We start from the raw sequence: 12852 nt of genomic DNA, 5'->3' as shown, positions 1-12852 counted from the left end.
TCCTGTTCATAATTTAAGCACTTGTGTATCTGTCTGAGTATTAGTCTCCACATTTAATTTTGGTAAATTTCTGTAACATAGAGGTTCTTCTTCCAGGATATTCAGAGTCACACGTTTTTAAACCATTTACAGGGCAATGAATTTGAAAAAAGTTATTTGGTAGCTTGAACTGAGAAACTAAAATTCCAGTTATTAACAACAGGTAAACTCTCAGCTAACAGGATCTAATGAGAATTGCAAACAAAGGTATGTAGACTAGACATCGTTTTCCTCAGTCACTACCCTTGAAAGAGAGCAAAATTTTAAGAGCACTCCACAAATATGTTTTTGTTGTTGTTTTTCCCAAATAATCGATGGAACTAGCAGTGGAGACAGGCAGTTCAGCTAGCAACTTTTGAAATGAAGAAAACAAAATGCGGTGTGGCTTCATATGACTTTGCCAGAGAAAAGCAAATGTAGCATCCTTGTGTATCACCTATTAAAGAATTGGTTTTGAATTTTTCATAAACTTATTTCAAAACACAAAAGTGTAGGAAGATCTCTTGCTGTTTTATGAAATTGAATGACTCATGTTTACATTCAACCTTGCAATGTTGTTAATCGAAGATGAATGGGTACTTGCTAACCCGCACTTTTAGTTTGAAGTTGGAATCAAACAATCAAAACAAACAATACTAACAATATAAACAGAAAACCCTGCCTTCCACATGACTTAGGCAAAACGAACCTTAATGATTTCAGTAAGATCAGATGTCAAAATGAAAAGTTTTGGTTAGTAAGATAAATGAATGCACTCTTCTAATAGTCTCTTTTGTGCTTCTGGCTGATAATACAGAAGATAGGGAAGAGCTTCTAAAATCTCCACTGGGAATCTAGAGGACAGCGAAGTCTTGGTCCTTAACCACTTTCGGTTCTCTGACATCTAGTTTTACATAGAAGGTATATCTGACCATGACATAAGCAGACAAAAAAAATGAAATAGTTTTAGACTCGAAAACTAAATCGTCAGGAGGGATGACCTGTACAGAGAATTAAAATCGGCTTAATTCCCAGATCACACTGAGAGAAGAAAATCAGTGCTTGAAGTCCTCGGCTTGCATGCAGCAAGATCCCATCCACTTCCCATCCAGCTTCTTGGCTGTGGCGTGGGAAAACAGGAGAGGACGGCCCAAAGCCTTGGGACCCTGCGCCCACATGGGAGACCCAGAAAGAGGCTCCTGGCTTCAGATCAGCTCAGTTCCAGCTATTACAGCCACTTGAGAAGTGAACCAATGGATGCAAGATCTTTCTGTCTGCCCTTTTCTCTATAAATATGACTTTCAAAAATAAATGAATAAATAAATAAATAAACAAAGCTTTAAAAAAATCAAATTGCTTTCCCAACATGAATATTACTGAAAAAGGTAAATAGTCCACCGTAGCGGAAGTATTTGCCTCTGTCTTGAGAAAAGCAGCAGGGAAATCTATTTGATTTTCTAGTTTCTGCTTCAGTCCCCAGGAGAGCGGAGAAGCAGGCAGAGAGACAGGCAGCTGTCCCTAGTCCATGCTCCCAGCAGCATCCATAGTCCACATAATGCTAATTTACCTTCTTCGGTTCAATGGAGGAGTTTCCAGAAAGCATTTTCTGCTTTGTTTTATCAAAACTAAGATCACTTATTTACAGAACTGCTGGATTGATGAAAGAGAAAAAGGAAACATAGCTCTTAAGGATATCAGTGAAACTGATGTAAGAAAATTCTCCATTTTACTACTTCAGCAGTTGCAATTTACCATATTGTCACAAAACAGAAGTATTTTTGTTATACCCATTCCCCAAATCTACAAAAACCTAGCTTGAGGCGCATAATTGCTAAATTCAGTTTTCTATTAGAAAAAAAATAGCACAGGAAAATGAACACAGAAATGACTGAAATAAAGCATCTAAGCTGGAAATTGGGCTTATTACTCTAAATCTATGTATAATTTCTAATTGATTTGTATTGAGTAACTCTCTTATATTCCAGAATCATGCTCATCTATTTATCACAATATTCTATACGACATATGGAAACTAATACATTCCTTCATTAATATTTACACTCTTTTTCTAGTTATGGCTCAGAGATATCTAGCATTCTAAAACAAAAGCATTTATAATTACATGTTTTACATTTTACTCTAATTTTTAAAACTGCCAAGATTACTTAGCATAAGTAACTTTCTAGCTATGTACTCTTTTCTCTCCTCACCATTAGCATATCAATCAAATTTGCATTATTCTGCTTTGCTCATTTTATTAAAAGAGAATTCAGGGCACAATTGACTTTTCATTTGTTTAACAAGTGAAGAAATATTTACCCTGACAGCCATTGCATTGTAGAGATTCATCTTCATAGTATAATATGCTACCTGTGAATCAAGAAAAAAAAGATGGCATACATTTCAGTTATACAAAGACAGTGCAGCCTATTTTTACATATAAAAGATAAGAATCTTTATACATAATACATAATAAGAGTTCTAGGCTTAGAAAAATGAAATCAAACTTTGTATTGAAGAGATAGGCTTCCTAATACATAATGCAAGCTTAACCAGAAAAATCTATGGTAGTCAAACTAGGAGCTAATGGAGATATATGATCATAAAATGCTCTCCGCTGAGTTTGATAATCAATGGTGCTCTACTGAGAATAGAATAACAAAGCAGAAATATTCACAAGTGCTGGTGACACGCAGTATTGTATGATTTATTCACTGGGGTTCTTTTAGCCAAAACTCACAGAAACATAAAAGGAATTCATATTTCAAGACGTCTGGTTTAATGAAAAATTCAAAGAAATGCTGTCTTCAGTCGAAATCGTTCAAGGATATGGATGCAGTGATGGAGCAAAATCGTGCCTTCCAACCATCTATGCAAAATGTTATGTACTTAGCCGCCTCCTGAGTAATCCTGGGGAATTTTGATTCATTTAATATTCATTTTAACACCATAAAATCATAAATACGATGATATCATGTTACAGGCAATCCCTTGACATAATGATGACTTCCTGAAGTCTTTTTTTCTTTCAAGACACATTAATCAAAATACTAATCTTTGTTACACAAAATTAATTTTAGCAATGTAGCTTATTTCAATGAAAATATTGCTTCAAATGCATCCTTCCCATTTGTTCTTTTAGTTAAAATATAAAATCATAACATAACTGGAACTCAATTATAATTGGCATTTTCTAAGTAAATACCAGAGATAAGAAACATAACCCTTTGCAAAGAAGTTTTCTTCACTGTGACGAACAGAAATTCCTATTAAAGGGTTTCACAGTAATTAGTATTGCTTGAATTGCCTGTTCTGATCCAAAGCAAATTGTCTGTAGAGAGCAGCAGGGCTGGATTATTTATCAACAGTCTGAGCAATTAAGAAACAGTTGGCTGCAATATGTTATTTACAAATGAATACGATGATGTTACTTCATTTTAAATTCTCTTCCTTTGTAATAGCAAGCAAGACATAAATCTTGGATTTAAGGTGACTTAAAATATTTACTATAATATCATATCTCTCCAAGTCATAATGAAGCAGCTGTTGTCATTCAATATTCTTTTCAAAGGGAACAAATATGCTGGAAAGTATACATTCCAAAATAGATTCAGAAAAAATAAATTAAAGCAGCTCTTAACTCTGCCATGTCACTGTTTAAGGTATAGACCCCAGTCAACTCGACTTTTTTTTTTAACTGACTGGGAGGCACTACCTAAGCTACTGGAAGTTTCTCAGTATTGACGTCTTTTCTTACAAGACAGGGTACCAAACTTCATTGTTATGAAGACTAAAATGAAATGAAGTATTTAAGATGCTTCAGAAATGGCTGATAGCTATTATAAAGAGTTATCCATAGTGTTATCACACATTTTGTGGCTAAATGTATGCAATTTAACTATAAACCAGATTCCCAAGAAGAAGTTAAAAAAATAAATCTTATTATAAAATAATGGTAAAGACTACATAGCCATTAAAAAGAATGAAATTCTATCACTTGCAATAAAATGGTCCCAGCTGGAGACTACTATGTTCAGTGAAATAACCCAGTCCAAAAAAAGACAAATATCATGTTCTCTCTGGTATAAGGCAATCTACATGCAAAATGCAAAACAAATATGTACATAGGTGAACTAGTATATACATATATTCTCCTAGATGATATGTACAATGGAGACTGGCATACTAGGAAGTGAAGATACAATGCAGTACACAGCTTTACTCCAAGTCAAAAGGACCACTTCCAATGAAAGTTAAATGTACCTTGACAATATGATACTAGATTTTCTACTTTTCTCTATACCTAAAATGTCATGCTGCACTTAAATACTAGAATGTTTAACTTGTAACTGTTCTCAAAGACTATAACACTATAATAACAGGTGGGAAAGCAGTGGGAGGGGAAAATAAGGAGAAAGAGGAGAGAAAGGGGGTATACCTATACCTATAAAACTGAATTGTAGAAAATAATAACAAGAAAATTTTTAAAATAATGGTAAAGAGTGACATAATTACTGAGTCTACGAATTTTAAATTTTGTAGTGAAGAGACAGAAAAGCATTTGCATTCCAGCATATCATCCAAGTCCATATGTCTTCAAAAGTACTAAGAAGCATATGTGACACAAATATTCCATTCACATAAGGTACCTTGAATACTCAAATTCACGCTGACAGAACAGTCAAGGGGGACTAGGGAAAGCAGCGAGTCATTATCTGATGGTTACTGAGTTTCAGTTTGGGAAAGCCCTGAAGATGCATAGCCCTGTTGATTCACACACAACCCTGTGACTGTGTCTAAAGCCACTAAAGAGTGATAATAGGTAACAGTATGTATATTTTATCATAGGTTTTAATCTTACCAGACAATATGGCTTTATTTGTTGTTTGGACAATACAAATGAAATGTCTGCATTAAAGTGATGACAGCAAAACATTTAGAAGCCATTCACGCATGGAGAGCGGATCTGATGATCCTGGATTTTTGTTATTTTCCACATCGCTGCTACCCTCATTTCCTAATTTTGAATTTAATCATTAAAATGATTTATTATCAAGTAATCAGGAGTATTCTACGCATATGCTTTGCAGTGTTTGCTGGCAATCGAAACCAATATGGTCATTACCAACAGCTGATTTATAAATGACCTTTCTTTTTTCAATATAAGAATTAAAACTCAAACTGTTTTCCAAGTTACTAATAATTCATCTTTGAAACAGGAGAACCAAATCTAAACTCATTTCATTACTATCATGAAAATATGCTAATAAAAACTGAAATTAATGCTAGTAATTCAGTCTAGGATGTCTTGTATTTATTGTTTATTTAAAATATTAGGAACCTATAGGGGAAAATGGACATATTTTAGTTTCTGTTCTTACACTAAAAAGTAAAGAATTTTCCATAACTGAGTACTGATTTGGAAATCCTATAAAGAGAAATTTTCAATATAATTTGGCATTTTTTCATCTATGGATGGAAAAATACATACGCCTATATATATATGTAATATACATGTATGTATGTGTATATGTGTGCATATTTATATTCATATATATTTAACATAGTATATTTACCATAAGTTACCATGTCAACCTCTTTTTAGTTTTTTAAGATTTATTTGAAAATACAAATAAGACCATAACTATTAATAATTCCAACAAAAATTCCAATTAAAGTGCCTGTTATTTACCAACAGATGTCAACTTAAATGGGTAATGTTAAATTATCAAGAACTATAATCATATACATTTGTTTCATGATAATTCATATTGAATTAATTGTGCATTGAGAATGTTTATATTTTCCTGCTCTCAAACTGTTAAGATAAAAATAGTGCATTTGATATTAAATACAATGCAAGTTGTAATGATAAAATATAAGATGATAGCTAATGTGTAAGTGCAATAAATATATATGAGATATACCATATAATTTATATTAATAAATCCACTGAAACATTCAGAAGAGACAAATGAGAAAAGCTATGTCTACATTTTTCTGGTCTACAAAAATGATTATTTTTATTTCATCATTTACTAAGTAAGGCAGTGAATGGTAAGGAGAAATTTTCACTAACAGGTCCAAACGAAGAGGACCATTTGAGTGGCCAATGGCACAAGCAGTTTATTGGAAAATTTCAGTGGGAGTTCAGCACAGATGCAATGCATGTGTCCTGAGCGCACACACTAAGTGACTTACAACTTCACTGCTAACACAGAGAAGGATCAGACCACGCCCTCAGCAGCAGGATAGGGTTCTCCTCATCTAAACCAACAGGGCCCCTAAGGTAGACAAGTTTGGGTATTGGGCTACATACAACAAAATGCACATCAGCAGGAAGGCCGGCAGTGGAGGGTGAAAAGCAAAACGGGAAAAAAACAACAGTCAAATAGGAAGCAAGAAAGAGTTGGATCTTGAAAGATGAGAATTGCTTTAATCTTACAAGCTGGTGAAGCTGCGGTAGGGAGGATGCAGGACACTTGTATGACTTCATAAGTTATTCTGTGTCTTTTGAGAAGTACTTACAAGATGGATAAATTTTTTCTGGTACAATAGCATTTTAAGGAATCTTACTTCTCTGCTTTTAAAAATTTCTTTGAGAGCCAGAGAGAAAAAGAGACTGATCGACAGTTCTCATCCAGTGATTTACCTCCCATACACCTGTAACAGCCAAGGCTGTGCCAAGCAGATGCCAGCAGCCAGGAGTAAAATCTGGGTGTCCTACGTGGGTGTCATGAGACATTTTACTTGAACCATCACTGCTCCATGCTAAGGTCCATGTTGGCAGCCACCAACAGTTTCTGTAAGTTCACAGGTATTCCAATATGTAATGTAGGCATTGAAACCTTAGGCTAAACATAAACTCCTGGGCATCTCTTTAGATCTGCAGGGTCTTTTTGAAGTTTATCACATTTGTAATGTTGGTAACTCCAAGTTTCTTTTGAGTTTTCTTCTCTGGATCCTAAAATATTTTGTCATTCTGCTTTCCTGTTATTCCCTAAATTCTCTTTCCTCAGCCAAAGTCCGACCAAACTCATTACACAAGTTTTAGTTCCTGGCTCTCTACTCAACTACTCAGATGTATTTGTCTTTATGTGTAAAATTCTATCATTGGGAATAGAATTAGGGCTGTAAAATAATTCTCTCCATCTCTGACACCTAATCTAACCTCTCACTCGGTATTTCTGCATAACAAACATTTGTCGAAGTATATTTACGATATGCCAAACACTTCTCTGAGACAGCATCTTCTTCTTACAAGATATAACCACATGGAGGTGTCCTAACATCATCACAAGCTCACAAGCTCAAAGCGTTTATTGTAAGCATCACTGAGTACTCCATTCAGTAACTACAATTAGCAGTTTTGCAAGGATAAACACTCAAACAAACAAACAAAAAGAAGTATCTCTGTAGATTACAAAACAACAGTTTACTTCTCATCCATATGGCTTGTGACCCAAGGTTCTACAATGTCTCTTCATCCTAGCTATAACGCAAAAGAAGCAGCTGGATCTGAGATGTGCCATTTTGTGTCACAAAAGAATTAGAAAAGTTTCTTAGAACTTCTGCAGAGCATGGCATATGTCCTGTTCTCACAAAACATGACCATATTCAGAATCAGTGGGATGGAAATAATCATTCTCATGGGAGGAAGGGGGGAGGTGAATGAATACTGCTGAAAAAGAATGTAAGTAATTTAAACTGGCGTGTGTTGGTATTAGGTAGTATTGATGCTTACCACAGCAAACATCTCCCAACTCAGATCCCTGTGAGCCATTCATTTACCCAGTCGGCAAACACTCCTTCAGGCTTTCTTTGTGAAATTCACAGTGACATCCATCCGTGAGATATAGCACACAGAACTGCCACTGCTGTTCAGGAGATTCCAAGCAATGGACATAGGTGTAAATAAACAAATGTATGAAAACGGAGTGATGCCCATACGACAAAACATTCGAAAGTTACACCTAGTATCTACAGCCTTTCTAAAATATGCTTTCCTCGTGAAATAAAAATAAAAAAAGGTCAGCAAAGAGTGAAGGATATTTTAGGCAGTGTGAACATTTCCAACAATTGCTAGTTGATGAAGAAACTGTATAATTGGACAATGACACAGGTTTTACATGGCCAAAGTGTATTTATACATGGAGAAAGAGGTGAGGTTAGCTATGAAGCAATCACTATTCTCTGAAGGATCTGAACCATCATGTTGAAGAGTAACCACTTCATACTATATGCTACAAGGAGTACAGGCATGGCAGTAAGATGCTGCAATTTAGATTGGAACTGAAGTTTTTGTTTTCTAAAGATTTTACTTATTTCAAAGGCAGAACAACAGAGGGAAAAACAGACAAACACAAATACACACATACACACATACACACAAACACACAAACACATTCACATGGAGACAGAAACAGAAAATGAATCTTCCATTCACTGATTCACTCCTCAAATTGCTACTATAGTCAGGACAGGGATTCAAGCTACATCTTCAACACATTTCCTATTATTCAACTGAGGAAAACAGCATAACATTTTGAAGTATGCAAGCTTCAGAAATTTTGTATGTGAATGTTCATCCTTAGCTTCGTTTTCTAAAACCTGAACTCTGAAAAATTTTGCTTTGAATATAGGACAGAAAAAACTAAAGGAGCCAATGTGTGTAGGAAAATATAAAGACAGGTGCAAATACTCCAAGTGTCTGGGAAAGATCTGGCCATTAGCTTTTTCAAATGAAGAAAAACGGCAGTTGTAATTCCTAGTGCTCCTTGGAGGTTGCTGAAGCTCTACATGTAAGCTATTTGGCAGCAGAAAAGCATGAACTGTAAGCACTAGGACCATCAGTTTTGGCAGAAATTCTTTCCCTTGTGTGTTCTAGAGCAGTCTTAGGTCCTCCAGGAATGAACTTGGGAGTATCAAACATATAATCTTGGATAATGGACATTTTTAAAAATAAAGGCTCCTTAAGGGAAGAAATCTATGATTCTATGGCATGACTTAAGACCTACAGAACCTTAACATAGCTCAAATACAGATAATATCCATAATGACTGAGATTAAATTCGAAACCTGTTCCAAATGTTTAATGTTGTGGAATCAGATCACCCTGAATTTGAGGGGGACTGGTGTAGTGGTATAGTGAATGAAGCCATGGCCTGCGATGCTGGCCAGCCGTTATCCAGCAGCTCTCCTTCCAGTCCTGCTTCCCACTAATGGCTTGGGAAAAGCAGTAGAGGGATTCCCAACTGTTTTGGTGCCTACCATCACGTGAAAGACCCAGATGTAGTTTCTCACTCCTGTCTTACGGCCTGACTGACTCAGCCTAGGCTTTGCAACCACTTAGGGAGTGAACCAGCAGTTGAAAGAGCGTGCTCTCTCTTTCTCTCCTTTCTCTCTCTCTCTGTGTGTGTGTGTGTGTGTGTGTGTGAACCTTCTCTCACTATAACCCTAATTAAAAATAGATATATACTAAAACGAAAGAACTGAACTTGAACTCATCTTCACTGATCACTAACAGCAAGTCCTGAGTGAAGCAACCTAGGCCTGTAGTTATTAATTTATAAAATATGCTTGATATTCACAGGTTTGGTATAAAACTATTTGGCTGATTACAAATTAAGTATGCAAAGTATTTAGTGCAACATTCCACTTCACAATCAGTAAATGGAAGCTATTTTAATGACATTCAATAATTATTTACTAAGATTCTATTATGAACATGCTTTCAGGTCTTTTATTAGCCACTATGTGAACGACGGCATAAACAAACAGACCCAATCCAGTGGAGCTTGCATCTTATCAAACCTGAATGACACTGAGGTTATGAACCTAACTGAGGAAAACTATAGAAAGTTTAATACTTGACCTTCCTGTATTATACCAAAATTGTCTCCACTGGCAAGATCCAAGACTATTTGACTACCAAATCAATTAGTGATAATCTAAAACAGGAATTAAAACAGGAATCTGTGAGTTAATACTGATGTAAATGAATCGAGAAGGACAAGTTTTAAAGTAGAATGCTGGTGAGTAAGCACAGAACATTAGAGGGTCTTGATTTACAGGGGGATGATGGGATGACACAGGTGATAGTGAGAGATGACCTGTGGTTTTTATGCCCAGGTTAGGAATTACAGCTGAGATAAGTCCACGACATGTGTATGTAAGTAGAGGACTGACAGCAAATTGCTTTAGAGGGGAGAACAACAGTGAGAGAAATGGGTCTGATAGGAGAATCTGTTGGGGCAATGTGGGCTCACTCCTGTGGAACTGCAATCTTTGCTGGCTTGCCCAAGAACAGTGGATGGGGTCAAGCCTGGCTGGGGAGCTAAGGGAACACCCCAGCTGGGTTGGGGTTCCCACTGGTGAGAAGGAGAGTAGGATTTAGGGCAGCAGGTGTGGCTACAGACTTCACCAGCATGGGTATGCACTGGGACTGTAGAACACCAGACTGGGATTGACTCCAGCCCCCCACTGGTACTTGTGAGAACCAGGTTAAGTGTAGAACAGGCCAGACTAGGTCTTTTTTTTTTTTAAATAATACATATTTATTAAAAATTCAAATACAGAAATAAAAGCACAATATCCCACCCAGTATACAGACAGCCACATAAATCCCCTTCCCTCTAATCCCATTCCCCAGAGGTTATCACTGTGAACAAGTTAAAGTATATCCTTTGAAACATTTTCCTTTGTATATACAAATATATATAAACACACATAAATGCACTTTTGCCTTTTAAAAAAATGAAATCATGTAAATGTACATATTAATATTCAATTTCTATCTTCATTCATTCAATATACACAAAACTCACAACAAATCTGATTATCAGTCCTCTTGGGTTCGTTTTCCATTATATAAAATTCATATTCAAGCATCAATTACAAAACTCTTGATAATATACTTCCTGCCATCTTTGAGTCTCATCTCTAACCACTCCAGTATGAAAAGACTGGAACATAAATTACCTTAAATTCTTCCTGAAACAAAGGCAGTACAATCAAACTAACAAACTAGGAACACACTCTGTCATTCCTAGATTTTGGCCTTTTCACTTTGTGTTACATTATGCTTGGACTTTTCCATCTGGCAAATCCCTAATTCTTCCAACAATCAGCTTAAAAATGATCCCTAGAAGACAAGGCTTCCCAACTGTTTTCAAGACTAGGTCTTGACTTGTGCTAAACTATGTGAAAGCTGTGTCTTGGCGCGGACCAGGAATCGCTGGGCTGCAACACCCAATAACAAGAACCAAAATGGGTGTGGCCGGTTGAGCAAGGCCATTGTTCTTGTCAGGGCAGGAAGTAGACAAAGCAAACCTGGGCCAAGGACCACAGGTGTGCACGTGAACTGCCACTGGGAGGGGACTCGATGGAGGAGCTTGGGAAAATCCTTCATTAGGACCCCAGTCCCTGCATGTGAGCGCAAGAAGCAAGGCAAGCAATAGCCCAGAACATGCCAAGTTACAGTGCCTGCTAGCATACATGTGGGTCAGACCAGTCTGGGCAGCACATAACACCCACTGGCAAATCTGAGAGCCAGGGCAGGGGGCAGGAGTAGCCAGATCAGGCCGCAACACCAGCCAGTTCACATAAGGACCCAGACAGCAATCAGGCTGGGCTGGGCTAGGCTGCATTACCCACCAGCAGGAGCTGGAACAGGGGCAGACGAGATTAGGCCTGGCTGTGCATTAAGATTGCATACGGACACTGAGGTGAGGTAAGTCATGTCAGTGTGGACCAGGTGCATGGTCCCAGGGACAGGGATCTGACAGTGTTTGGGTAGCTTGGCTCAGACCCTGGGGCCCACCTATGTGGTGAGGGCTGGTTTCCTGAGCCCCAGGGATAGGGGAACTGATGGGGTTTGGGCTGCTTGGTCCAGACCCTAGCACCCACCTTCTAGGTAGGTGTTGGTTTTATGAACCCCAGGGATGGGGCTTATGGTGGGGCTTGAGTCACCTGGCCCAAATTTGGGGGACTGCCTAATAGGTGGGTGTGGGGTTCATGAGCCCCAGGGTTGGGGAATTCAGCGGGGATCAGGTTGCCTGGCCTAGGTCCTGGAGCCCACCTGTGTGGTTGGTGCTGGGATATGAAGCCCAGGAATGGGGGATCTGGTGGGGCTTAGGTCTCCTGTCCTGGGTCCTGGGGCCCACCTACTAGGTGGGTGCAGGTTTTGTGGGCCCCCGGGGTGAGGGATCTGGCGATACCTGGGACACCTGACCTGGGTAGTTGGATTCACCTGCAAGAACATGTTCTACTTAATGGAAAAGGCCTGTCGTAAAAGGAGAATATGGCAGCACATTTGGTGCTGTAGTAGAAGGAAAACAGAACAAACTGGACAAGTACCCCAGACAAACGATGACAGCAAAAAATCTCAATGAATGCAGCCAATAGACAATGGGAAGGTGACATCATCCTTGGATCGGTGATACCAACAGCATTTCAGAGCTATCCAAACCACTTGGATTGAACCCTCAGAATATGTATACACTGAGACTCTGGGTTGCTGTGAGGTGGCGGTTCCTCATCTCTGGGTACTGAGACATGTAGAAAAGTCATGAATGGTTTTCCCCTTTGTCTCTCCCTTTTCCCCAGGAAAAAAACAAGAAGAAATAGCAAATTTGGAAGCAATGAGTTTTCCCTAAACCTTGATCCTCCCACTCTGATCAGCCATGCAATTATTATTAAAAATAAAATTTTAAAAATGAAAACAAAACTTTAAAGAAGAACAAATGAAAGAATCAGAAAATCAGTTTGAAAAATACAGCAGTAATTGAGTATAATCAACCACTGGATTCTAAATGCAGTACATGAAAGTCTGGA

At 37.7% G+C, this 12852-nt stretch overlaps 1 protein-coding gene across 2 annotated transcripts in view; it reads right to left on the bottom strand.

Moving 5' to 3' along the window:
• Positions 1-12852, bottom strand: part of SPATA17 (spermatogenesis associated 17) — a 149363-nt gene that overhangs the window by 116688 nt on the left and 19823 nt on the right. For both annotated transcript variants that reach the window (XM_058669739.1, XM_058669740.1), the window contains one exon: positions 2338-2388. In XM_058669739.1, coding sequence (XP_058525722.1) covers positions 2338-2388 — 51 coding nt within the window. The remainder of the gene's footprint in view (positions 1-2337; positions 2389-12852) is intronic.

Source organism: Ochotona princeps, chromosome 10 (genome assembly GCF_030435755.1).
Source record: "Ochotona princeps isolate mOchPri1 chromosome 10, mOchPri1.hap1, whole genome shotgun sequence".
Lineage (NCBI taxonomy): Eukaryota > Metazoa > Chordata > Mammalia > Lagomorpha > Ochotonidae > Ochotona > Ochotona princeps.
The sequence above is the reverse complement of the archived record's forward strand: the minus strand, read 5'-3'. Positions and strand labels throughout refer to the sequence as shown.